Genomic DNA, 25,090 nt, shown 5'->3' on the forward strand with positions numbered 1-25,090 from the left:
GCGAAGACAGCACGTGGTTGTACGTTTTATTAGACAGCTTTAGTTTAACGTACGCAGAAGTTATGGAAAGAAGAATGATTGGTGTAACGTTAAGGGATAAGAAAAGAGCAGATTGGGTGAGGGAACAAACGCGAGTTAATGGCATCTTAGTTGAAATCAAGAAAAAGGCATGGGCAGGACATGTAATGAGGAGGAAAGATAACCGATGGTCATTAAGGGTAACGGACTGGATTCCAAGGGAAGGGAAGCGTAGCAGGGGGCGGCAGAAAGTTAGGTGGGTGGATGAGATTAGGAAGTTTGCAGGGACGACATGGCCACAATTAGCACATGACCGGGGTGGTTGGAGAAGTATGGGAGAGGCCTTTGCCCTGCAGTGGGCGTAACCAGGCTGATGATGATGATGCAGAAGTTTTGCGCACGTAAACATGAGAGTTCTACGTGCGCTGCGCGCCGCATCCGTGGGACGCTTGTAGTTTCCCAACGTGCCCAAAGTGACACTCTGGTACCCTGCCGGGTTTGTTGTGGCTACTTCTTAGTGGGGGCGGATATATTCGTGAATATATGCGAAGGTTATATGGACGCCAGATGAAATTACCAGCGAACGGGCATACAAAACAATTGTACGCTGACCGACTAAGTAGTGCAAATAAGCGCACACCTATAATCCGTAAAAAGATTTCGGAGCAGCAACAGTTGCGAGTTTACAAAATTCGACAAGTGTAGCGGACGGCTGCGATGACATCCGGAAACTATTTCATACTTTTTGGAAGCAATGAGTTGTGCCACGCAAGAACGTTTCCAACAAGCAACGCTCGATCACAGTGTCCGAAAAGATATTGAAAATATCAGTGCGCACGGCTTCGTCAGCGTGCACTTCTGCTGCGCGATGACCCTCTACGTTGACTGCGCGAGGTGGCGCCGCGAGCGCGAACTCTGAAACTCGCGCAACGCGGTAGAACATCGGAAAGACGTTAAAATAATGAACCGTACGTTTGCGTAGACGGCGAATACGATGCAGAGGCACAGGGCCCGCTTCATCTGGGGCGACAGCTCGGACACGAGGGTGTCCCTGTACGGCTTCATGTACAGCGTCAGCAGAAGCGGCTCCAAGTACGAATGCTCTTCGGCCGCTGAAACCCCGCGAAGCTGCGTTCACAAGGCAGTGGGAAGAACTCGCGTTCAACAACTTCGTCGGTGCAGAGGAAGCGACGGCACGCACGTTTTGAAAGATTGCTGCTGCTCGGTGAGTAGGATATAGTTCACAGATTAAGTTATATCACTCATTACTTAGTCATAGAAGTCCAAAAACAAGAAAGGGGCTGACAGATGGAATAGCACACTGTGGTATAAAGTTTGTAAACACGGATTAGGTGCCTCAGAAAGGCTATCTTCTGAGGCACCTAAGGACCTATCTTCATAGGTCTAAGGACCTATCTTCAAAGGCTAAGGACCTATCTTCATCATAGTTATGCAACTATAGCCTACAGTAAACTCGATGCGTATTGATAACGGGACGGCCAGCAGGCGAACAACAGCGTCTGCTTCGCAATCTTCCACGTGTGCTGCCTTTTTATTGCGCTGGATGGAACTCGGCGCCGCGCATTTTGAAAACAAGGGTCTTCTTAGCCGACTTCACGGGGGCTTGCGTATCTGAGATGTGGGTGCTCTTGTAAACACTTCCAGAGAAAAAAACGGTCCTTTCGGACCTCCAGAGCGCCGTAGTGAGCCGCACGAGCTCTCTAAATGTAGGTTTCAACGCGAGAAGAAGCGATAATTAGTCGCAGAGTAGGTAAAGTTAACGATACGGGCGTAATTAGTCTCGATATAGTCGAAAACTTAGCATTACACTACACCCCTGTAAAGGGTGCACTACTGTAAAGATATACCTATTGAGGCAAAGCCGCAGTACGGCAGGTTTTTTGAGAAGTTGAGCGAGTTGGTTTGAACTAAGCAGGGTTTGAACTAAGTAGATACCGAATGCCTAATTCTTACGCAAAAAAAACCAAATTATGGAGTTTTACGTGCCAGAACCACGATCTGATTGTGAGGCACGCCATAGCGGGCGACTTCGGAAATGTTGACCACCTGGGGTTCTTTAACGTGCACCTAATTGTGAGCGCACGGGTGTTTCTTGCATTTCGTCCCCATCGAAATGCGGCCGCCGTGGCCGGAATTCGATCCCGCGACCTCGTGCTTAGCAGCCCAGCACCATAGCCACAAAGCAACCGCGGCGGGCGATTCTTACGCAAGAAGATGCGCCAAAGACAAGGCGTAGGTGTTAAAAATTATCGCCTTTATTCCTCGCCCGCATGTAACTCCTTACGTGGCTCGCCAAACCACTTTGCGCTGGCGTGATGCGACACTCCATCATTCACTGCACTTGGAGCCGAAAGCACCAACCGCAAGGGTGTTGGCACCAAATAATTTTGTTGTTAAACTTTCTTTGTTTTTCTATCTATCTATCTATCTATCTATCTATCTATCTATCTATCTATCTATCTATCTATCTATCTATCTATCTATCTATCGGGCGTAATTAGTCTCAATATAGTCGAAAAAGCATTACGCTACACCCCTGTAAAGGGTGCACCACTGTAAATATATACTTATTGAGGAAAAGCCGCCATATGGCAGGTTTTTGAGAAATTGACCGAGTTGGTTTAATATGACATACATATCTATCTATCTATCTATCTATCTATCTATCTATCTATCTATCTATCTATCTATCTATCTATCTATCTATCTATCTATCTATCTATCTATCTATCTATCTATCTATCTATCTATCTATCTATCTATCTATCTATCTATCTATCTATCTATCTATCTATCCATCCATCCATCCATCCATCCATCCATCCATCCATCTATCTATCCATCTATCTATCTATCTATCTATCTATCTATCTATCTATCTATCTATCTATCTATCTATCTATCTATCTATCTATCTATCTATCTATCTCTCTCTCTCTATCTATCTATCTATCTATCTATCTATCTCTCTCTCTCTCACTCTCTCTCTCGCTCGCTCGTTTTGGACATTCACTAAGCTGCCCCGCTTCAATGCTTCACCTTAATCCAAGCTGGAATTCATACGCATGCCCGGTGTTTGGCGCATTATCCGTACTTCGGCCTCGAACGCATTCTGCAGCGCGGACTACAGAGGTCGAGCTCGGCACCGAGGGAAACCTGAAATCCATCCGTCCCTCGGTCGCCCATCGAAGGAGAGCGGTGCCACTCACATACAGGAAGTAGCGCATGTTCTCCCCGACGGTGAGGTCGTCGAAGAGTTCGCTCTCCTCGGGGCACACGCTCATGTACTGCCACGTCAGTCCCGAGAGCCCCGTGACGTCGTAGTTGCATATGTACGCTTCGCCGCTCGTCGGAGCCACCATGCCTGCGTCGACGTCATTCGAACTGCGTTACTTCGCGCGCCGTCGACGTGACGACCCAATGTGCGACAGCAGCACTGCCCTGTGGTTTAAAAAATTGAATTATGGGGTTTTACGTGCCAAAACCACTTTCTGATTATGAGGCACGCCGTAGTGGAGGACTCCGGAAATTTGGACCACCCGGGGTTCTTTAACGTGCACCTAAATCTAAGTACCAACGGGTGTTTTTCGCATTTCTCCCCCATCGATATGCGGCCGCCGTGGCCGGGATTCGATCCCGCGACCTCGTGCGCAGCAGCCCAACACCATAGCCACTGAGCAACCACGGCGGGTAAGAACTTTGTACCAGCAGTCGGTAGATTTCTCGCGTTTCCTTTGAAATGCAATAAGCATAATCAAAACTAGTTCAGTGGTTGGCGAGCAAAGACTATATCTACGTTCCTGTGTACTTAGAGAGGAACACGCCAGGCAAAGCTTCCTTTTTGAAGCCTAGACAAGCCGCTTCTCGAGAGATCGGGCGAGGCTGCGGCTACAGAAGTGTGCACGGAAGGACCGGCGAGTATTGGCCGAATTTAACAGGTCTTTTAGATAAGGTTCATCGAAAACAAAAAAAAAAGGTGAAGCAACCAAGTAGGCCCGCCATCCCTACGTGGATCAACTTTTTTTTTACTTATTTGTGAGCTGAACTGTACTGATAAAGTACATAATGTCTTTTTTTCCCTAGCTAGGGTGATAGAAAAACGTGACCGTCCCGTACGTACATTATACATACATACGTATCATCAACTTAAGCTGAAAACTGGTGACAACGCCTGTTACGCCTTATTATGTGGACGCGCAACATGCGGCCACCTCTTTCACGGTTTCTAAGCAAGCTGTAGTCACAGACGTACGTTTCGGAGTTCAAATTAAGCCACGATCACTCTGTAGACGCCGCAACACTGTCAAGTGGTTTTTCTTTGGGTTTGAATTTGTGCTGCTAGTAAGAACAGACATGCGCACGACGGCTCTACAACTAACGCTTTCAGAAAGCGTTCGAAGCTTCCCGTTTGTCGACGTTAGCCAAGCTACGGACATGGGCTCACACTTCAGTGGCGCTCTAAGTCTGAAAACTGGCCGTGTGATCTAATAGAAAGGTTTAGTTTAGGGGACGCAAGCGGCTTGCGTACGCAAGAACTAGGGGCGACGGTAATGTGCCTGCGCAGACCCAGACGTGGAGATGTGCGCATGCGCAAGCTGCTTGCGTACCCTAAGCTAAAACTCTCTAATAACGTAGTTGGAGCTCGAGACGAACCTACTCGCGGCACCACCAGACATAAACCAGATATATATATATATATATATATGCGGTAAAGGCATATATTTACAAAATATTTAACATATTCATAAGCTGTTCGAATGACGCACTCCTTTTCGTCATGCCAGCACTACGCTAACATGACGAGCGTGCAACATTTGTGTATATTCCGTACTGCAGCTCGGACGTGTTAAATAGAGAAAAAAAAACAGTGGCACTAGCTTCCCAATGAGCCATCAGCAATGTACTGTATAGCACGCGTTCACTGTAATGGACGCGGTATACGCACCTGTGAGAACGTCCAGAATGGTCGTGTGCCCGGAGTCGTGCGGCCCGAGGATGACCGTGACCTGGTGTTTGTAAACTGTCAGGTTGACATCCTTCAGGTCGCAGCAGCCTTTCTTTTTCTGCAGAGAGGGGGCAACAAAAAAAGTTAAAGAAAAACACTCGCAGCCATTAAGTCGTTCTATGCGCTCACATTGGCTCAATTGGCTCTCTGTGGAGAGCCTCTACACTCCTTTAACGCCTGTCTATAGGCGTTATACAGGCGCCTAACCAAACTATGCAGCAAGTGCGAATCTTCCGTCTAAAGTAGTCATTTCCAAACAAAAAAAAAGAACTTATACAGCATGGTGGTGACTCGGGCCAGTTGGTTGGCGGTCCACACACCACACACCATGATTGGGTTCAGAAGACATCTCTCCACGCAAGACGCCCTTCTGGAACTAAAACACCACATCATAGACAATCCGGGGCGTTCGACGAGAGCCATCCTCGGGCTGGACCTGAAGAGGGCCTTCGATAACGTTCGCCACGGTGCTATATTGCGACAAATAGACAAGCTAAATCTCGGCCTGCGCACGTACAACTACGTCCGAGACTTCCTCACGGGAAGAACCGCTCGCATGCGAGTGGAACAACTACAGTCAGAGCAAATCAATATCGGCAGCTCGGGCACCCCGCAGGGCTCGGTGATCTCGCCAATGCTCTTCAACCTCGTCCTGCTGGGGTTGCCCGACCGATTGTTTCAAATCGAAGGACTGCATCACACGCTATACGCGGATGATATTACGATCTGGACGACAACGGGCAGCGACGGAGCGATCGAGCAACGTTTACAACAGGCCATCCAATGCGTAGAAAACTACCTCGTGGGCACGGCACTCGCCTGCTCGGCCGAAAAATCCGAACTGCTCCTATATAGACCAGTCAGAAAGGGGCGCCCACCTAAATGCTACACCCCCCTGGAAAAGCAAAAGATCCAATTAATGGCATCAAACGGCCTACCCATCCCAATAGTAAAGTCCGGGTACTAGGAATGATGATAGAGCATAAGGGTGGCAATGGCGAAGCACTTCGCAAGATAACGGCAAAGGCCACCAGCACGATGCAGCTCATTCGACGCATCACCAACAAACACGCGGGCATGCGCGAAGGCAGCGTCATCCGACTCATACAAGCCTTCGTCATTTCTCAGATAAGGTACATGGCAGCGTTTCACAACTGGACGGTTGCGGAAAAAAACAAGCTCAACGCGCTCATACGCAAGGCATACAAATGTGCGTTGGGACTTGCGCCTGGAGTTAGCACCACCAAGCTCTTGGAACTAGGCCTACACAATACGCTCGAAGAACTCGTGGAGGCGCAACAAGTGTCCCAACTTGAACGCCTATCCAAGACCCGCTCGGGCAGACACGTACTTGAAAATCTTGGCATCACGTACCATTCGCAACACGGCGTCAAAGTAGACATTCCAAGACCCATACGCGAGCAACTATACGTACCCCCATTGCCTCGCAACATGCACCCCCAACACCACACAGGGAGGCGTAAAGCCTGGGAAAAACACATGACCAAAAGTTACTCTAACGACAAGGAGGCGGTCTTCACCGACGCAGCCCGCTATCGAGACAGGAAGAGTTTCGTGGCGGCAGTCACTAGCCACCGAGGCAACCACCTCACGAGCGTCACCGTGAACACGGCACATGCCGAAGCGGCAGAGGAAGCGGCCATAGCACTGGCCCTCACACAAACCAAAGCTAGATACGTGATCTGCGACTCGCAAACGGCAATTCGCAATTTTGCAAATGGGCGCATCTCGCAAGAGGCGTATCAGATACTCCAGCGACATCCCATACACCAGGGAGAAGCCGACGTTGATAACCGAAGGCATTTGCTATGGATCCCGGCACACACTGGAATGAGTACCCCCAACGAAGCGGCTCACGGCGTTGCTCGAGGCCTGACTCACCGAGCAGCATCGGAGGAAGAGCCCCCGCGGGGTACTGCAAACGTCTGGGCATGGGAGTATCGTATGACCAGTTTTCACGACATCACGGCACACTACCAATTACAAAGACGCATATACCCATTCCCTCACGCTAGGTTAGACAGGACGCAAGCAGTACACTTCAGACAACTACAAACAGACTCTTACAGAAACCCCAGACTCATGCACGCCATGTATCCAGACATGTACACTACAAACAGATGCACGTCATGTGGCGAGGTTGCCACACTAAATCACATGTTATGGGAGTGTCGGGACCTAACAAACAAGTCGGGAAGTGCCGACCCCTCCGTCTCTTCAACCGCCAGCCTCCGGTCACGCTGGATGACCGCACTGCTCAGCTCTGACCTGACAGCACAACTCTGGGCCGTCCAGCGAGCCGAGGAAGACGCTTCGAGACAAGGTTTCGGAACCGCGTCCGCGGCGGGTGCCCAGACCCACTAAAAAGACGCCGGACTCAAATCTTGTTGATTTGAAATAAAAGTTTACGCTCTCTCTCTCTCTTGAAGCAAACCATATCACACGTAAAGCGAACGCAAAAGCATACAGAAGAGCGCTTCTCTCAGAGCTGAAAGCTTTACTGAACACAAAGGCTAGATAAGTAGCACACATTGTCATGTGCACGCGCATCACATCATACAACCAAACCGGCTATATTATCGAAACCAGACGTTACAAAACGCGACAAACAATAAAAAAAAAACAGCGGCAGTTGCTATGGTGGAGCGACTACGCCGGAAAGGCGTTGGTCCCGGGTTCGATCCTCGAACCAGGAGAACTTTTCTCCAACTGTGAAGATTTCATCCTCGAAAGCCCGCACGGCTTTCCTTTGTAAAGCTTCGTGAACGGGGCAGTAGACTGCATGACAATCTTCCCTTTCGTAAAACGCTTTAGATTGATAAATAATTATTTCGAAACTGCTTTTCGGTAATTTCACAGTTGTTGGAGGGTTAGAGTAGGCTGATTATGAGAATAAAAAAGAAGAAAGGACAAAGTTCTATTTTTTTAATTTCGCGCCGACTCCCTAACGCATGTGCGTCAGGGTGATGTCGCGGATTTCTAGGTCGGCTTTTTTTTTTTTTTTGGGGGGGGGGTACATTCGGGTAGTTATGGGTCAGTAACTGTTCTTCAAACATCCTAGGTTCCGCCTCTTGCCTCTCCTAATATATAATTTAGTACATAATTGCGATTTCAAAAAAAATATAACTATGCCTGAGAGCAGGCGCCGGCAAAATTTATGCCGTCATGGCAAACCGGTGCGCTATAAAGCCCCTTAAACTTCGTTAGGCAGCGACACTCTCCTCCTCCGCCTGCACTTCTCCTCGTTTCTCCTCTCTTTCACGCTCCCTCCTAAAGCCCCTTTACTCCCTCCTCGACCGTGGCGCCGCCTACACTGCTCGAGCGTAGCAACGGCGCCAACATGCGCTCCTCGCCACTCCGTAGACGCTTCTCGAGCAAAAATGGCGCTGATGTACGGCGCGAGGGCCCACGTGATGCTATTAGACCAATAGCGACGCGGCGTCGGCCTCGGCCAGAGCGCGCGAGGAGGAGGCGGCATTCTTCAAAGCGTGGCACTACTATCGAAATTTAAGGGGCTTTAGTGCGGTAAGTGCGCCAGCGCCATCTATCTCACGTTTTGGGCATCTTTTTTCTGGCTTACAGAGCCCGTTGTCGCGGTAAAGTGCTGCTTTTTCTGTGCATCTTCAGTTTCAGTTTATTATTCTTCAAGTACAATGAATTGGTAAGAGACAATATACAGACGAGGGTCCCAAAGTCAATGACTGCAACGGAATCCTCGGTTAATCATAACAATGGAGAGAAGTACTAAATAAGAGGAAGCTAACTAAATGAAGCAAACACAAGCGCGAAAATACAACATAGAAAAATCAAATTAACAAGAACAAATTGTCTGTATACAAGCCTATAGTGCTTAAAAAAACTGTCAATACATACAAATGGCAAATGTAGCATACTGAATGACGTAAACTTAGTTATTAAGTTATTAATTTACTGTGCTTTACTGTGTATTGTACTGTTATTAACTCTACCAGCACGAATGGCAGGAAAGTTACTCCACGTGGACGAGTTTCGAAATTTTCAGATGATCGAGACTAATCGTGAGCAGCCCACCGCGCACAGGTCGATGATATTGACAAGAGCGTCGACGCTCTTGGGAGCAGGTTCAAAGTACCCCAGGTTGATATTGGGCGGCACCGGGCTCCGAATGTTCCACTTCTTAAGGGGAGTCCAGTAGTCGATCTGCAAAAAAATAAAAAGTACTCTCACTCCACAACGAGTCGCAAAGTAGCCTAACGGAGTGCTTTCCGACACGCTATATCCTGCGCTCGTTTTTACCAATAAAAAGAAAATGATCGTTGCCCTGCGTGACAACTGGAATGTGGACACATTCATTCATTCATTCATTCATTCATTCATTCATTCATTCATTCATTCATTCATTCATTCATTCATTCATTCATTTATCCAAAGTTCTTTGTACAGGGTGAATTTGCTGGTCAATCTAAGCACTGCGTGTTTAGATTGACCAGCAAATTGACAATCTACATTGACAATAGATATACATGGATGTATGTTCTGTTGCGATAGGCATGGCTTCTTAGCCTGCTACGGGGAAGGAGTAGAGGGGAAGGAAATAAATTGTGCCACCGAAACTCGACCGCGGTAACAGGGCTAGAGTCTCTGTAACAAAGCCGCTCTCCCTGGCGAACGCCAAGAGGCAGTCAAGCATGGGCCGCAGATGAAACGAACCGTTGCTCATTTCGCTGGTGTTAGATTTATTGCGAGTATTCCTGGGGAAACCGTATGCGCTCGGAAATTTGGTGAACGAAGCTTGCGAAGTACCACGAGAAAGTAGCACTCGGTTTCTTAAGTTAAAGTACGCTCTCATTACCTAATTAAAGCATAGGGAACAGCTTGCTTGGAATATATAAATTGTGAAATTACTAGACATTCGACTAGTAAAGAAACCAACAGGGATTTCCCCGAGCAGCTGCGAGCGAAACGGGACCGAGCCCAGCACCGAATTCCCCCCGTCCTTGCAGGCGGTTGGGAAATGAGGTTTGCAACGATGCGAGCCCCCTCTGGCTTGGAAAAAGACCATACTAGATCAATTGCCTCCTGTGCTGATCCACGTGTGGTTCTTGTTTGCTCATTCGATTATATGTGCCAGATAAGATTCCTGAGTGGTCGATAGATAGCTGTTTTTTACTTCTAAAGTTTTGTGCGCGACTGGGCGTGAATAACATACATAAGGCAGGCTTGTTGCGAAAATAAACTTAGTTGTGAGGGGCGCCGGCCCTGTCGTTTGTGTTCTTCTTCTCGAGTCCTGGTCTTCTGCGCCTTGCCTTTACTACTTCAAGACTTCTTTAACAGCGGCTTGTGCCAGAGTGGGTGCCAGGACCGTCTCCGTCGCTGCGCCCCCTGGATGGAGCCTCCCGCGAGTCGGGTTGCTTGACAGCGCCACCCTAGGTGGGTGGTAAACTCAACCTAAGGCTAAAGAATACACCAGCGGTGGCGCAGTCATGCCAGAGTTAACTCGTTGTAGCGTTTACAGACCGTGGACACAAGGAAATGGGGCACAGGACACGCGAAACGCGTGTCCTGTGCTGCTTCTCCTCGAGTCAGCGTCTCACAACAAACTGCCGCCCCGGCAGGATGCACACCGTGGGGTATTCGTCTTCTACGTGGAAAAACAATACGTTTTCTCTGCGTTCAATACGTTCAAGGCGTCACTCCTAACGAGTACAAAACCTCGGTCGCATACCAGCGATAAAATGAAGGAAACGCAGGGCAGTATTGCGAAAATAACATCTTGTAACGCGTCCCGCTTGTAGTAGGTAAAGTGTAGTCAACAAGCGATAATACGAAAGTTTTCGTTATACTTCAAACTGAAATAAGTTGGCTAGTTTCACTGGAGTTTCATCCGAAGAGCTTACTGGTGGCGCCTCTTTACCCCTCCGTCGGCGCTGTGGCTAGATGGACGGATTTAATTAGCTCGCAGTTTGAAGGAAGGGATGTGGCTGCTGCCTCTATGTTCATTCTCTTGTTGGTCTGCGTTCTTTTTTTTTGCCGTTCATATCCGCGGTTCGTGCAAGACAACCCCAGAATTTATCGACAAACAAGTGCTGTTAATTTCACCGTCTGTTTTTTTTCTGTTTTTGTAGCTTTCACGCCACCTATGCTTCAGAGAGATTTGCTCCCTTATACTGAAAGCCTAACGCATCACGCAGATTCACTACGTGCTCACCTACCTCTGGAAAGGTACTGCGATGGGCTAGAATAACAGGAAACATTCCAGTGATTGTCCAGCGGATCTAAGACTCGCTAGGGTCCCTGTTTATATAGGGGCCTAAGGATTTGCGCGTGATCTGCGCTCGACTTGTACTCGGAGGGAGGCAGCAACGTTGGCCAGAGCATTACCTCCGAAATCGCCAGCGCGCCTTGCAGTGCCTAGCCAAGGTACCCTGTTCGTCACCGGCAGTTTGAATTACGGAACAGTCGCCAGAAATGTTCAGTCGCAATTTTGCTAGCGACAAAGACAAAAGCAAACGTCGGGACGTTTCGAGAAAGCTAGTCTATATGATTCCAGTTTCATTCATTGTCACGTTTGCCATGCAGAGCCGTCCGGTATCATCAAAAGACGGCATCGTTGTCGGCAGTTGACAAGATATGTCGCACACCCACCGCCATGCACGGCCGGGCGTTGCGCTGGATAACAACTCCCAGGTCTGGACCATACGCACACGCAAATGCTGAAGACGCAGGTTCGACCACCACCTGTGGCCAAGTGCCCTTAGTCGTCTCTCATTTCCCTCGCACTTCTGCATTTTGTTATTCTGGAACACTCGACTTCCCTTACGCTTACCATTGCTTAAGCGCCTGTCGGTTTCATGAGGTTCTGGCCGGCAAAAAAATGGCCAGGCTTAGCTTGGTTAAGCCACGAATGCGTTGCATATTGCGCGAGTTGGGGCCCAGCTTTTCCTCCGGCTGTCGTGACGTCACGTCACGTGGTTGCGCTAAAGGTCAATGGTGGCTGCCCGGCCGCGCCCAAGGGCTGAACTGAGTGATTGCAATATGCAACGCATAAAAATAGAAGCAACTTAATAACAAACATAGCAAACTTAAAAGAAAATAGACCCACATATGAGACGCACAGCAATGAACAATGGCTCATACCCTCAGTGGTGGCTGCCCGGCCGCGCCCAAGGGCTGAACTGAGTGATTGCAATATGCAACGCATAATAATCGAGCCCCTCGGTTCCCTTCATTGTTTTTTGATCAGGGGCAAACAAGCAGACACTCACAGAGAAGAAGAAGTACAGCGGCTTGGGGACTCCGTATCCCCAGGGGGCCGCGTTGTCCAGGAAGAAGACGACGCCCGCCATGACGACCACCTCGAATATGCCAACGCCACTGAGAGAGCCCACGCTCACGTTGTCCAGCGTAGTGTAGTTGTCGTTGATGTTGTGCCACGACAAAGGGACCTCTGCGAGTTGATCGGCCAGGACGACTGAGCGTTGCTATTGCGACCCCAGCGCCACGCAAAATCAGCTCCAAACATTAAAGAATAGTCTTTCGTAAGTTCAAGAGATATAGCCTTTCCGCGAGGCCTGACGGCCCAGCTAACGGCGGCGCAGTCATTTTTCGCAAGCAGCTCACGCATAAAACAGCGAAGCTGTTAGCCTCTCTAGTTGGTCGGGATTTTGCGTGGCCTCGTTCTGTGTTCGCCCGAAATACAGCACCGCCCCCTAGCGACCACGCTCAGACAGACCTCAAAAGGCAGTTGGAAAAAAAGGACTGTCTTTGAGTTTCAGCGTAGCAGAATTATGTTTTCTCGAATATTCGAATTACAGCCCGAAGCTATCTTGTCTGCAGCTTGCGTGTAAGTCGTACTTCGCGAATTTTCTAACGCAATTCACTTTGAGAAATTCGATTAGTTCAATAAGGCACTTGCGCTTGGCGGAGGGCCTAGAAGAATTAAGTATGTATACTGCACTCCGCACACGTGCGTGCGCGTGTGACGTACGTCGCTTAAGGTGGCGGTGCTTCTCTGACGTCGGCAACAGCTTCGCTGTACTGGCTGTACATCCACATTCACAGGGTGGAATGGAGGCGGTTTTTTTTTTTGATCACGCATGCATATGTATCAGGTACGCGTGTTTATGACATGCCCGCGCTAACTAGCTCTTTGAGACGACAAGCGAGTGTGCCGCATCATAAAGTACGGGCGATAGCACGCGCATGCGCACTAGTTTCAGTCCATTCCGTGCGTCATGAACGGGAGCGCGTTGACTGCACGTCCCCCGGGCTTCTGGATTCTGGATCCGCCCACATGCTCCAGTCCTTTTCCTCCCCACATATGTCGCTAGGAAGACTCCGAGCCACATTGCATCGTCTTCGGGATCGGCTCAAGTCGCAACAGAACAGGTTGTAACGTTTCATTTCCCGCATAAAAAAAGGGAAGACAAAAGAAAGACAAAAGAATTTGTGGAGACTTGGCGTTAAGTGCGAGAGAAATTCGCTATCATTACGTCGCAGCGCTAAGGGTCCATGACTAAGGATCCATGACTTTACACTCACCACATTGAAAAGTGTTGTTCAGTAAGCTCTCTCTCTCTCCCTCTCTCTCTCTCTCTCTCTCTCTCTCTCTCTCACTCACACACACACACACACACACACACACGCACGCACGCACGCACGCACGCACGCACGCACACACGCACGCACGCACGCACGCACGCACACACACACACACACACACACACACACACACACACACACGCACACACGCACATTATTAGTTCCTGATCTACACCTTGAAATATGGTTTAAAGCATGGATACAGGACCACAAAGGAGCGCGATGTCAAGATATCAATCTGAACATGACTTTCTCTTGTCCTTCTCTCCGGCAAGGAAAGCGCTGGGTAGATTAGGAGCTGGAGGGAGGGGTAGGCAGCCGAGACCGCCCCTTTCCGTCCGCGACTCACCGTATTTCTCGAAGCGCTCCACGGCCCGCAGGCACCAGTGCAGCAGCATGCAAGGGCTGAGAGCGGTGGCCATCTTCTCCGCTCTCGGCGTGAGGTAGTATCCGAGCCCGAACGGGTTCTGAAGCCACGCGTACGGGATGATGGAGATCGCGAGCCAGTAGACGACGGCCGCCGCGAACGCCACGCTGGCTGCACGCGACGGTGGAGGACGGAGAGAGAGAGAGAGAGAGAGAGAGAGAGATAACGTTATTCCAAATTGGTCAGGAAGTTGGGGTGTGGCGAATATTCGAAATTTTCGAACGCGCATCGTACACTCTTTGCTATTCGATTCGCCCGTTCGACTCCAGAAATCCCTCTTCGAAGCTGACGAATATCCGATTCGGTTCGAATATGAGGGGTACACAACGACACAACGAGCTATTGAAAGAAGAATGATAGGTGTAACGTTAAGGGATAAGAAAAGAGCAGATTGGGTGAGGGAACAAACGCGAGGTAATGACATCTTAGTTGAAATCAAGAAAAAGAAATGGGCAGGACATGGGCAGGACATGTAATGAGGAGGGAAGATAACCGATGGTCATTAAGGGTTGTGGACTGGATCCCAAGGGAAGGGAAGCGTAGCAGGGGGCGGCAGAAAGTTAGGTGGGCGGATGAGATTAAGAAGTTTGCAGGGACGGCATGGCCACAATTAGTACATGACCGGGGTTGTTGGAGAAATATGGGAGAGGCCTTTGCCCTGCAGTGGGCGTAACCAGGCTGATGATGATGATGATGATGATGATGATGATGATGATGATGATGAGGGGTAACAACATTTATTGTAGTCTACAGGGCAGATGCTACGGGCACGGTCGTTAGGCGGTGCCTTTCCATCGAACGGTCATGCTAGAGGCCACTGCTCCAAATAATCCTGCGGTAGGGGAGTCGTGATTTCTGTATAGAGTCACCGATTGCTGAAGATTTAAAAAAAACCGAGTGGAGTAGCTAATGTCTGCTTTGTAATTTGCGGCCATTAATGAAGGATAACTCGCCTTCGAGCAGTCGCTATTTCTCTCCTCGTTTAACGCGGAGCAGTTCATAATCTCTTTGGACAATCTCGCCGTGCTTGAGTGCATTGAAAGCGATGTGCGGTTCTGCAGTGTTAGACTTCTTTCCTTCCATATCCGACGACGAGCTCTTCCCGTGTTCCATTGCGGCTTATACGATCACCATTGACTTGTTACTTACCTGCAAGCTCTTCAAATGACGCGCATTCAAGACGAGTTCTTAATGGTTTTTTTTACATGTACGCTGCATCAGCTATTGCCATAAACTAAGCCTTCTTTTTAAATGACTCCGAGCAACATTCATACTTTACTTTGCTTAGAAATGGGAAAAGATTCGACATAGGATTTGATTTTGAAGGGTTGTTTATCTCAAATGTTTGTGCTCGGTGCCCCTGAGAAATTTTGTTATTCGAATACCCGTATTAGCAAGTTACTAAGCCCCTCACTCCTGAGGCTCGCTGAACGCTTGAATCACTGACGTAGGAAGGTGAGCAGCAACGCGTGTTATTCGACGGTATGGGCAACAGATTCAAAGAGAGACTTAGGTGGCATAGTGCATACCCCGAGAACGCGATAACCGAGTCAACATGAACGTCTGTCATCATTGTCACAAGGAACGAGCGTCGGCCGAAAAGTATTACCTGTATGTTGAGTGTCTGCAGTACATTCCGTGGCTATTCTCATGTAAGCACACTCGGCTACAAAAGTTTACGGTACACAGGTTAAGGCATGACGCTTCAAATTCAACTGACTGCTGCATAGGTGTCGAAGCGTACTACAAGTTGAATCTTGGATTTCGAGGAGACGCGCTGACTAGCAAATGAAATACTTGTTGAGGCGAACAAGGAATACACATCATATTCGGCTAGCTGGTAGGACAAGCAAACACAGCGCTGACATACACAGACCGTCTCGTTGTCACCTCTGCCTTCATTCGCTTGCACTGCATATACTAACAAATTAAATGCAAAAAAAAAGCCGGCCTACGCTCGTCTGCACGAAAACAAAAGCAATTGCAAGCAAGTCTATCTCACTTTAAAAAAACATAGGAGAAACTGTCTGTCACGCAACCATTAAAAGTTACATGTGTTTGTGCGTGTGTATGTGCGTGTGTGTTGCAAACGAAATGAGTACTTAACGATTCAATGTAGGTGGCCAGCTCTACTTGAGTACCACAATGTCGCATATTGTTAGAACTCTTACAATGGAGACATTGTAAGGAATCACCGCCAGTTTGTTTTTTTGTTCTACGCGAATGAATACTTTTCTTCTGGAACAAAATTAAACTATCACCCTGATACATATGCCTGGGCGAATATTCTTTATAAAGCGTTCCAAGACAGCTAATTTTCCGCATTAAAGTTTACATTCTGTGAACTTCTCCATTGTGCGAGGACCGTAAAAAAAATATTCGGGATTATATTTCACGAGTTTATAAAGTAAGACAACGATGCCAAATTTTTGCTTATCAATTTTAGGGCTACAATAATAATGGCTGCGAATACAACCTCTTTCGCAGAAGCATCTGTTGTATTTACAATATACATATTGCTTCTCCTTAAGTTATTTGCATTTATTTGGGCAACGAAACGAAACAGTCAACCTTGTTTTTTCACCTTTGCAACAGACAGTCGGTTGCCCATGCAGCTTGCTATGTTGCCGTTAAGCGAATACGTCTCGAAAGTGTATCTTGTGGTGACCCGTTTGCCACCGAATCGAAGCAAGCAAGCAATCAGGCAGGGCATGGCATGGTATGGAAGAGCAGGCCATGGAAGTGCAGGGCACGGAATGGCAGGGCATGGAATGGTAGGGCATGGAATGGCAGGGCATGTAATGGCAGGGCATGGAATGGCAGACGTGCCTTGGTCACGCACTGCCTATATGCCACGTCCTGCACAAGTCTCTGCCTAATAAACACCTAGTTTGCCTATACAGTGGGATTTTTCGCGCCGGTCTCTGCGCCGCCATCACAGTGCCTGCCTGCCTGCCTGCCCGCGTGGAACCATACCGAGCAGCCAATTAAAGAAATGCCGCGCACACTTACGCTCCCAGATAAACTGGGCGAGCACCATGGCGTGCAGTATAGTCTGCGCTCCGCACGTGCATAGTACGTGCATGAAGAGCAACGGGTCGACGTGCTCGAGGAAGGCCGTGCCGCTGGCGTTGCGGTACACGAACAGCGGCACGTACATCAGCAGGATGGCGCCGAAAATGATGAAGCCAGAGTCGAACATATGACCCATATAGTAGGCCAGGTCACCCAGCCCCGCGCGGCGTACCATCTCCTATACAGAGGCAAGCACGCGTCGAAGCAAGATCTCGCTTGAAAAAGGGTGTAAAAATGTGTTTATAATAGTTCAAATTACTCCAGGTTGTTCGGGTGTAAAAAGGGTGTTTAGGATAACTTAAACAAGTACACTCTGAAACAAAATTACACCATTTGGGTTGTTTGAAGTAGGTAAAGGCAAAGCGCAGAAGACCAGGACTTAGGAAGAAGAACACAAACGACAAGACGGGCGTTTGTGTTCTTCTTCCTAAGTCCTGGTCTTCTGCGCCTTGCCTTTACCTACTTCAAGCATGAACCAACTAGCCCAATCAAGAGTTTTACTTGGGTTGTTTCTTTGCCACACAACAATAAACGTCATCTGTCTTGTACGCGTTTCCTTTCTTTAACGCTGCGAGCCCGGTACTTCCCAGTAACGAACGGCATACGCGTTATCAGCATGACATAGCATTTCCGACAGGAAAGTAGCGCGCGCGGCGTTTTCAAGAAAGGAAACGCAACCAATGGAGATGACGATTATTGTTGCGTGGCGATATACACCCCAAAGGGTGTACCTTTTGGCTAAGGGTGTACCTGATTCGTGGGTGTAAAAAGGTGTTTTGACGGGAAAGGGTGTAAAAAGAGCTGATTAAAGTTTTAAGAAGGGCGCATTCACGAGTTTTGCCTTATCGTCAGCAGCAAATTTGTGTTCATATCAGCACAAAGTTTCATGCAAATTTGCTGGAAAGAAGAAAGCTGGTGTTAGTTCCTACGGAAGCTCGAATTATGGAGGTTTAGCCAGCAGGTAATAATTAGCTGTACATGGATTTGCCTTGATGTCACACTCCTGCGACTTCGAACGGATTGACGACTTTGCCAATTCATCGCATTCGAGAGAATTGTGCGTTATAAATGCAACAGTTAGCAATTATTTAGTATCTATAGTAGTGCACCGTTCATCTGGTGTACACATTACGACCTCGCTTACTCTAGCACCTTCAATTATTCTGAACTGAAAAATCGACTATTCGTCACTGCTATCTTATTTATAGCGTTATGTTCCGGTTTCCTAAAGTTAATTACACTTGCCAATTCCTATTTCATTACTTCCTAAACGATCTTTAGGTCAATTGCGAATTTCTTCGTGAGCTTCGGCCCCTACGGTGACAGAACGCTTTAATAGCGATCTTTTTTGTGTGTGTGAGCTGATACAGATTCTTCACAAACGAGAAGGCGTAACCCCTTTATATACAATTTTATTTTTGATGTAAGAAATGTATATTATGTGCAACTGAACAGGTAAAGACAGAATAATAAATATAAAATACGAAGTTTCTTTTCACAATAAGCGATCACCATCCGTCACAAATTTCATATGCCCCTGGGAACTTATGAAGCCTCATATCACGAGAAGTGTTTTGAGAACAGGAAGCAATTGCTCCAACTTGCTTAATGCCGTACCTGACAAATTTCGCACGCCTCACGTGGATATCTCCGACGTTGTCGATAAGATGTCTAATCTCAAATGCTTTCACTGAACGTGTGGACTTATTTTGGAGGGAACCAATAATCTCTGCGCACTAGGTGAACAAAAATTCGGCGATGTACATCTAATTGCATAACTTGAGCTGCTGGCAATTTGATTTCTAAAGTTGGTTACGACTTTTATTTTCCGTGTTGGGTAATTGCAAGACCATTATAGGATTCCTACAGAAATATTTAGACATGAAAGCGTCAAGCGCTACTGCGATTATGGCTTCATGACTCATGCATTCAGTTCAGTGAACAATAAGTTAGCGAGTAGCCGACGCAGCCTGTTCAATAACTGAATTTGGTTATGTACCTATTTATTTACTGGTTTTATTGCCCAAGTTGCAAGGACAGTACTATATTCGCAACGCAACAACGCAATGCAACGTGGCACAACGCAAAAACGAAACTATTTGCGCGATATTAATATCACCGTCATTTGTTGAGCTATTCGTAGGCGAAACTTCCCCAAATTCCGCTTCGATTGTGAGATATGGCAAACGAAGAGAGGTCAAGCGCTGCCTACGTGGGCCGTGAAATGCATTGTTGTTCCAGTCAACGGTTTCTTCTATTGAATTGTCCACGGTCCGAAACTATACTAAATAGCACAGCAATGCATATCGCTGCAAATTTTGAGTTGGTATTGTTCGAAAATGGATCAAAAAAGATTGTGCCTATAGGAGAAGAATGGCTTTGAATACTGGATTCCATAAAGAAAACTGCAATTGCAAAGTTTTGTTAATAAACAAACGTAGTGGCGATTATTGCGCAAGTTTAGATGTCCGACACTGCTTTAGAGATTCGCCAGTAATATCATCGTTTTGTTTCGAACAACATATGGTTATCATTAGATAAGCATCGCAGCAAGGCGCTCTAAAGTACCAAAGTCTACAAGAAAGTAATGTGGCCTACAATAAATCCAGGAATAATTTGTAGGGTTTGCTAAGGAGATACTGGTGAGTTATACTTCGCTAACCATTTCTAATAAACGTAGTTCACAACTTATGGAAAAGCCAATTGCCGTTTGTTTCTGTGCTAGCTTTATTCGTGCATATTAGCGCTGCTTTAAAGCAACAAGATGTCTAGATTTGTCTTGTTTTGTTTTTTTTAATGAGGGCATGTGTGCCTCCTATTCTTAACAGGAAGCTTTAGCTTGGGCCCAAATCCGATACGGCCTATTTAAATACAAGTAAAACGCAGAAACGCTTTTCTTAGAGTACCCCTGGACCGATTTCAATGAAATTTGTTGCATTTGAGAGAGAAAGTTAAATTCTAGTGACTGTGTGAAGCGGTATTTCGATTTAGGGCGTGAATTTTCTTTAAAAATTTTCAAAATTGGACGTTCGAAAAATATAGAAGTACGAAGTTTGCAACTTAATAGCTCTGCATCAAGTGCACATATTACCGTTTTGTAAACGGAATCTATAAGAACATTCAAAGAGGACAAATTCGATATGTCAATTTATATCTTATGTACATTCGTTACGTTTTGTGCTGGGGTTCTGCAAAAGCTGTATTTCCATATTACTAAATCTTTCGAAATTCACGTCTAACATATTAATTTTGTCCGCTTTAGATGTACTATTAGATGCAATTCACAGAATTCTGTTATCATTTTGCATTGCTGAATTACAGAGTTGTAAACTTGATAGTCTCGCTTTCTGAAAATGTGCGATTGTTGCCAATTTTTTTATGAAACGTTGACGATCTAAATGAAAAATTCAAAACCAACAGTCACTAGAATTTTCTGTTTTTCTTTTAAATGCAACAAACCTCGTCATATTTGGTTCAGTGGTTGCCGAGAAAAACTAATTCTCCTTTTACGTGTACTTAGATGGGAGCACCCGAGCTAAAGCTTCCTCTTAAGCAGGGAAGAAGTTTGGGCGTGTTGGTGGGATACATTCAGACTGGGATACATAGCGCAAAAATTATGACACAGGGACAAGCAGAACACAGGACGAGCGCTAACCTTCAACAATTGATTTATTGCAGCTGGTGAGTATATATACTCACTGGGCCGCCACTGCAATAGAACACACTGAAGGGAAGGAGGAAAAAACAGTCAAGTGACTATTATGCCCAAAAATTCAAGCTCGAATGAAGCGAATGAAGCTTGAATTTTTGGGCATAATAGTCACGTTACTGTCTTTTCCTCCTTCCCTTCAGTGTGTTCTATTGCAGTGGCGGCCCAGTGAGTATATATACTCACCAGCTGCAATAAATCAATTGTTGAAAGTTAGCGCTCGTCCTGTGTTCTGCTTGTCCCTGTGTCATAATTTTTGCGCTATGTATCCCAGTCTGAATGCTTCCTCTTAAGAGGAAGCTTTAGCTCGGGCCCAACTCTGACGCGGCCTATTCAAATACATGTAAAAACGCAAAAACGTTTTTCTGAGATAACCCCTGGACCGATTTTGATGAAATTAGTTGCACTTGAGAGATAAAGTTAAATTCTAGTGACTGTTGGAAGCAGAATTTTGATTTAGAGCTTGAACTTTGTTAAAAAGATTTTCAAGAATTCAGAAGTTTGAAAAAAATAGAAGCACGAAGTTTACAAACTAATAGCTCTGCATCAAGAACAGATAACGCGATTCTGTAAACGGCATCCATTAGATCATTCAAAGCGGACAAACTTGATATGTCATTTTACATCTTACATGAATTTGTTACGTTGTTTACCAGGGTTCTGCAAAAGTTGTAAATACATATTAATACATATTTTTAGGTTCATGCGTAACATATCAATTTTGTCCGCTTTAGATGTGCTATGAGATACAATTCACAGAAATGCGATATCATTTTTTCTTGTTGAGTTACAGAGTTGTAAACTTGATAGTTTCGTTTTCTGAAAATTTTCAATTTTTTGCAATTTTTTATAAAATATTGACGACCTAACCAGAAAATTCGAAACCAACAGTCACTAGATTCTAAGTTTTTCTTTTAAATGCAGCAAACAAAGTCAAATTTGGTGCAGTGGTTGCCGAGAAAAACGAATTCTCCTTTTACATGTATTTAGATAGGAGCACCCGAGCTAAAGCTTCCTCTTAAGCCCCGTAATGTCACGGTACCACGTCGCCTAAACACGTTCGCCAAAACTGACGTCACGCGTACGGCGTGGAACGCCGCGGCGCGCGCACCCTGGTGCCGGCTCGCTTCTCCCGGACCAGCTTCATGACGAGCACGCTGAAGGGCACGAAGAAGGCGATGCCGAAGCGCAGCACCACGCGGCTCAGGGTGTGGTCCTCGGAGCCGTAGAAGAGCCGCGGGTACGGGAAGCGCATCAGTTCCAACTGCGCAGTTCGTTGACGCCGTCATCGCCATCAACAACAGCGGCAGCCTAACTTACTTCCGCTGCAGGACGAAGGCGGCCTCACCCCCGGATCACCCCCGGATCACCCACGTCTCGCGTCTCCCGACTCCATACTACTATATGCATCTGCGTATTTTCTGGCGTCATTTAAATACAGTCTGCCATCCTCGACTGCGTTTCCCGCGTATGGTACAAGACCTGCCCAACTAGGCCTCTTACCGTTAACCTTCATCTGTAATATCGGATAACCCCGGTTCGCTTCCTAATCCTCCCTCCTTGGTCCCCGCCTCTCAAAGTTAGGCCTAGAATGCTTTTTTTCCCCTTCCGTAGCTCAATCAGCGGTCTCTAGCTTCTAGCCATAACCATCACTAGACGTTTGCAACGTTTGCGAGCCCAGCGACAGAGCATTCACAAGCAACGTCTGCCGTACGTCTGCTTCGTGTTTTCCTTCGCCAATGCGTTCTCTCGCATCGTCAGTCACATACAAATACGGATCGCTAGCTAACTGCGAAGAATTAGGCTGTTTACAAAACCTCCTGAAGCAGTGAAGCGAAACAGTTCTTTCCGTAAGGGCGAGGTTTGGTTAGGTTTTACTAACGTGGTATTTTTTTTTACGTCGTTTGCTTCCCACTAAGTCCGCATTTACTCTGGCGCGATCGAAGGCCTATACCACGAGGCAGAAATACAATTCACTGCACGCAGCGCCTGAACACTTCTGTGCGTATTTTGAAAACATCTTCAGGATCGATTTCCCCTTCGGCAACTTGAGGAGCCGAAACAACAGTCGCTAATAACAAAAGTCAGGCTCCCGCAATAAACGTGATCAGCAAAAAAACCCACGCAGTATCGTAGCAAAATAAGAGAAGCACTTTGAAAATCTTTTAGGCTTAGGTTCACTTAAGTAAAGCATGCTCACCGTTATGTTCATCTGTTTCTTCAGCAATTCGGCTGTCATATTTATATAAGTCGATTCGATCAGATACTGCAGTGGAAGCAGAAGCCCTGAAAAAAAAAGCAATGTGCGAAAACGACGAATTTTGTTTAGCTAGACATAGAAATTATTTTAAGCATTGATGCTTGGTATGACGCAGAAGCGACAGCTCATAACCCGACATGCCACAGACTGACTGCCACTCTTCAATTACTGCGAACAGCAGCCATTTAAAAACCCACCAGGTTATCTTGAAACAACCCGAAACCGGCGAAAAACTGTGATGGTACTCCAGTGTCCCCAGGAGAACTTCTGCAAACGCCTAGAAATCTCAAACGTGTGCCCAGGATTCTCAAGAAAGATCTTTATACACGATTTGTTTTTCATTTATGCCGAGCAGCCTTTCAAACCTATATTTTACCCGTTGTAATCCACAACTGTTCAGTCAGAAATCTGACTTTTTCAATGTAATGTCAACGTACGTTTGCTGGATGCCTTATATGAACTTTATTAGTCGTTAAGGGAGCGAATTTAAACGTACTGATTAGCAAACGATGCTCCCAACTTGAAGAAACCGATAACCTATACGGAGTCCATTAAAATGTGCTATCCTGAACAACCCATAGCCAGCCTGTCAGCCAATCAAAGCAGGAAGATGGCAAATTTCGCAATTTGGCGTAATTCTGACAGTTGCCGGAGCTCATGTTGCAGCTCACATTGAACGTGACTGCACATTCCGCGCGCCGGTTTTATGAAGCACTTTCGGCTTTCGAGAGTTTTAGCAACTGCCAGAATCAAAACCAGGATTGCACATCCCTATCGCGAGCGAGCCGATCACGTGACGAGTCCTTTCAGGTTCAGCCAAGAGATCCAGCTCTGCATCGTGCGGATCGAGAGCGTTCTCAACTGATCTCGTCGAAGTCGTCCACGTCGGCGGGTCCCGGCACCAGCAGGCTGAGCCGGTGCTCCTGGCGCATGTTGAAGTCGGCGTCCGGGAAGCGCACGTGGTAGGTGAGCCGGTGGGGCGCCGGCTGCTCGAACCACACGGCCACGCGTCGTTGCGCGTCGTCCGCCGGCCAAGCCTCGGCCCTGCCTTCGTCGGCGAACTGGGCTGCATCGGCCGCCTCCTGGAAAGGCATCGGACCTACGCCGCGCGCATTGCATCGCTCGGCGACGGAGCACGGCACTTCAGGGGCGCTCGCGTAATCAGCTAAGTAATCTTTTAGCAAAGCAATGAAGGGGGCTAGTTGGTGAACGTTCATGGTTATATTGCGCTCAGTTTTACAAACACGATATTAAGGAAGGACAGGACGTGGACGGACGTAGCGCAAACTACCAATATAACCATGAGCTAAGTAATCGTACTTCGAAAAATCATCATAATCATCATCGGCAGCCTATTTTATGTCCACTGCAGGACGAAGGCCTCTACCTGCGATCTCTTACTACCCCTGTCCTGCGCCTAGCCGATTCCAATTAGCACCCGCAAATTTCCTCATTTCGTCGCACCACCTAGTCTTCTGCCGTCCTCTACTGCGCTTCCCTTCTCCTGGGTACCCATTCTGTAACCCTAATGGTCCAACGGTTATATAATCCGCACATTACACGACCTGCCCAGCGCCATTTTTTTCTCCTAATGTCTCTTAGAATATCGTCTGCTTTCTGATCCAAACCGTTCTCTTTCTGTCTCTTAAAGTTATGCCTAGCATTTCTTCGTTCCATCGCTCTTTGCGCGGTGCTTAACTTGTGCTGAAGCTTCTTTGTCAGTCTCCAAGTCTCTGCCCCATATGTCAGCACCGGTAAAATGCACTGACAATATACTTTCCTTTTGAATGATAACTTCGAAAAACTGCAATAGGTAACTTCTTCAGACAACCACGAACAATATAACGCTGGTCGTATTCACGGAAGGCGTACCGCGCTATAGTTGGTGTCTCTTTCGAAGTTTCGGGAAACACCCCGTATAATGCATGCTAACTCTGACGCAGCGTGACAAGCAAATGAGAAGTCACAGATCCT

General features: G+C 47.1%; 1 protein-coding gene across 6 annotated transcripts in view; it reads right to left on the reverse strand.

The window, feature by feature from the left end:
• LOC135921832 (phospholipid-transporting ATPase ABCA3-like) overlaps positions 1-25,090 on the reverse strand; it is a 94,835-nt gene that overhangs the window by 49,630 nt on the left and 20,115 nt on the right. For all 6 annotated transcript variants that reach the window (XR_010570641.1, XM_070526268.1, XM_065456182.1 and 3 more), the window contains exons 4-13: positions 23,979-24,215; positions 23,057-23,142; positions 21,968-22,120; positions 17,085-17,325; positions 13,995-14,183; positions 12,310-12,491; positions 9,116-9,244; positions 4,985-5,102; positions 3,249-3,403; positions 991-1,146 (exon numbers count right to left, since the gene is read on the reverse strand). Coding sequence is in view for 5 of the 6 variants with exons in the window: in XM_070526268.1 (XP_070382369.1) it covers positions 991-1,146; positions 3,249-3,403; positions 4,985-5,102; positions 9,116-9,244; positions 12,310-12,491; positions 13,995-14,183; positions 17,085-17,325; positions 21,968-22,120; positions 23,057-23,142; positions 23,979-24,215 (1,646 nt within the window). In the remaining variant the exon portion in view is untranslated. The remainder of the gene's footprint in view (positions 1-990; positions 1,147-3,248; positions 3,404-4,984; positions 5,103-9,115; positions 9,245-12,309; positions 12,492-13,994; positions 14,184-17,084; positions 17,326-21,967; positions 22,121-23,056; positions 23,143-23,978; positions 24,216-25,090) is intronic.

The sequence above is a fragment of the Dermacentor albipictus genome, chromosome 9 (genome assembly GCF_038994185.2).
Source record: "Dermacentor albipictus isolate Rhodes 1998 colony chromosome 9, USDA_Dalb.pri_finalv2, whole genome shotgun sequence".
Taxonomy (NCBI): domain Eukaryota; kingdom Metazoa; phylum Arthropoda; class Arachnida; order Ixodida; family Ixodidae; genus Dermacentor; species Dermacentor albipictus.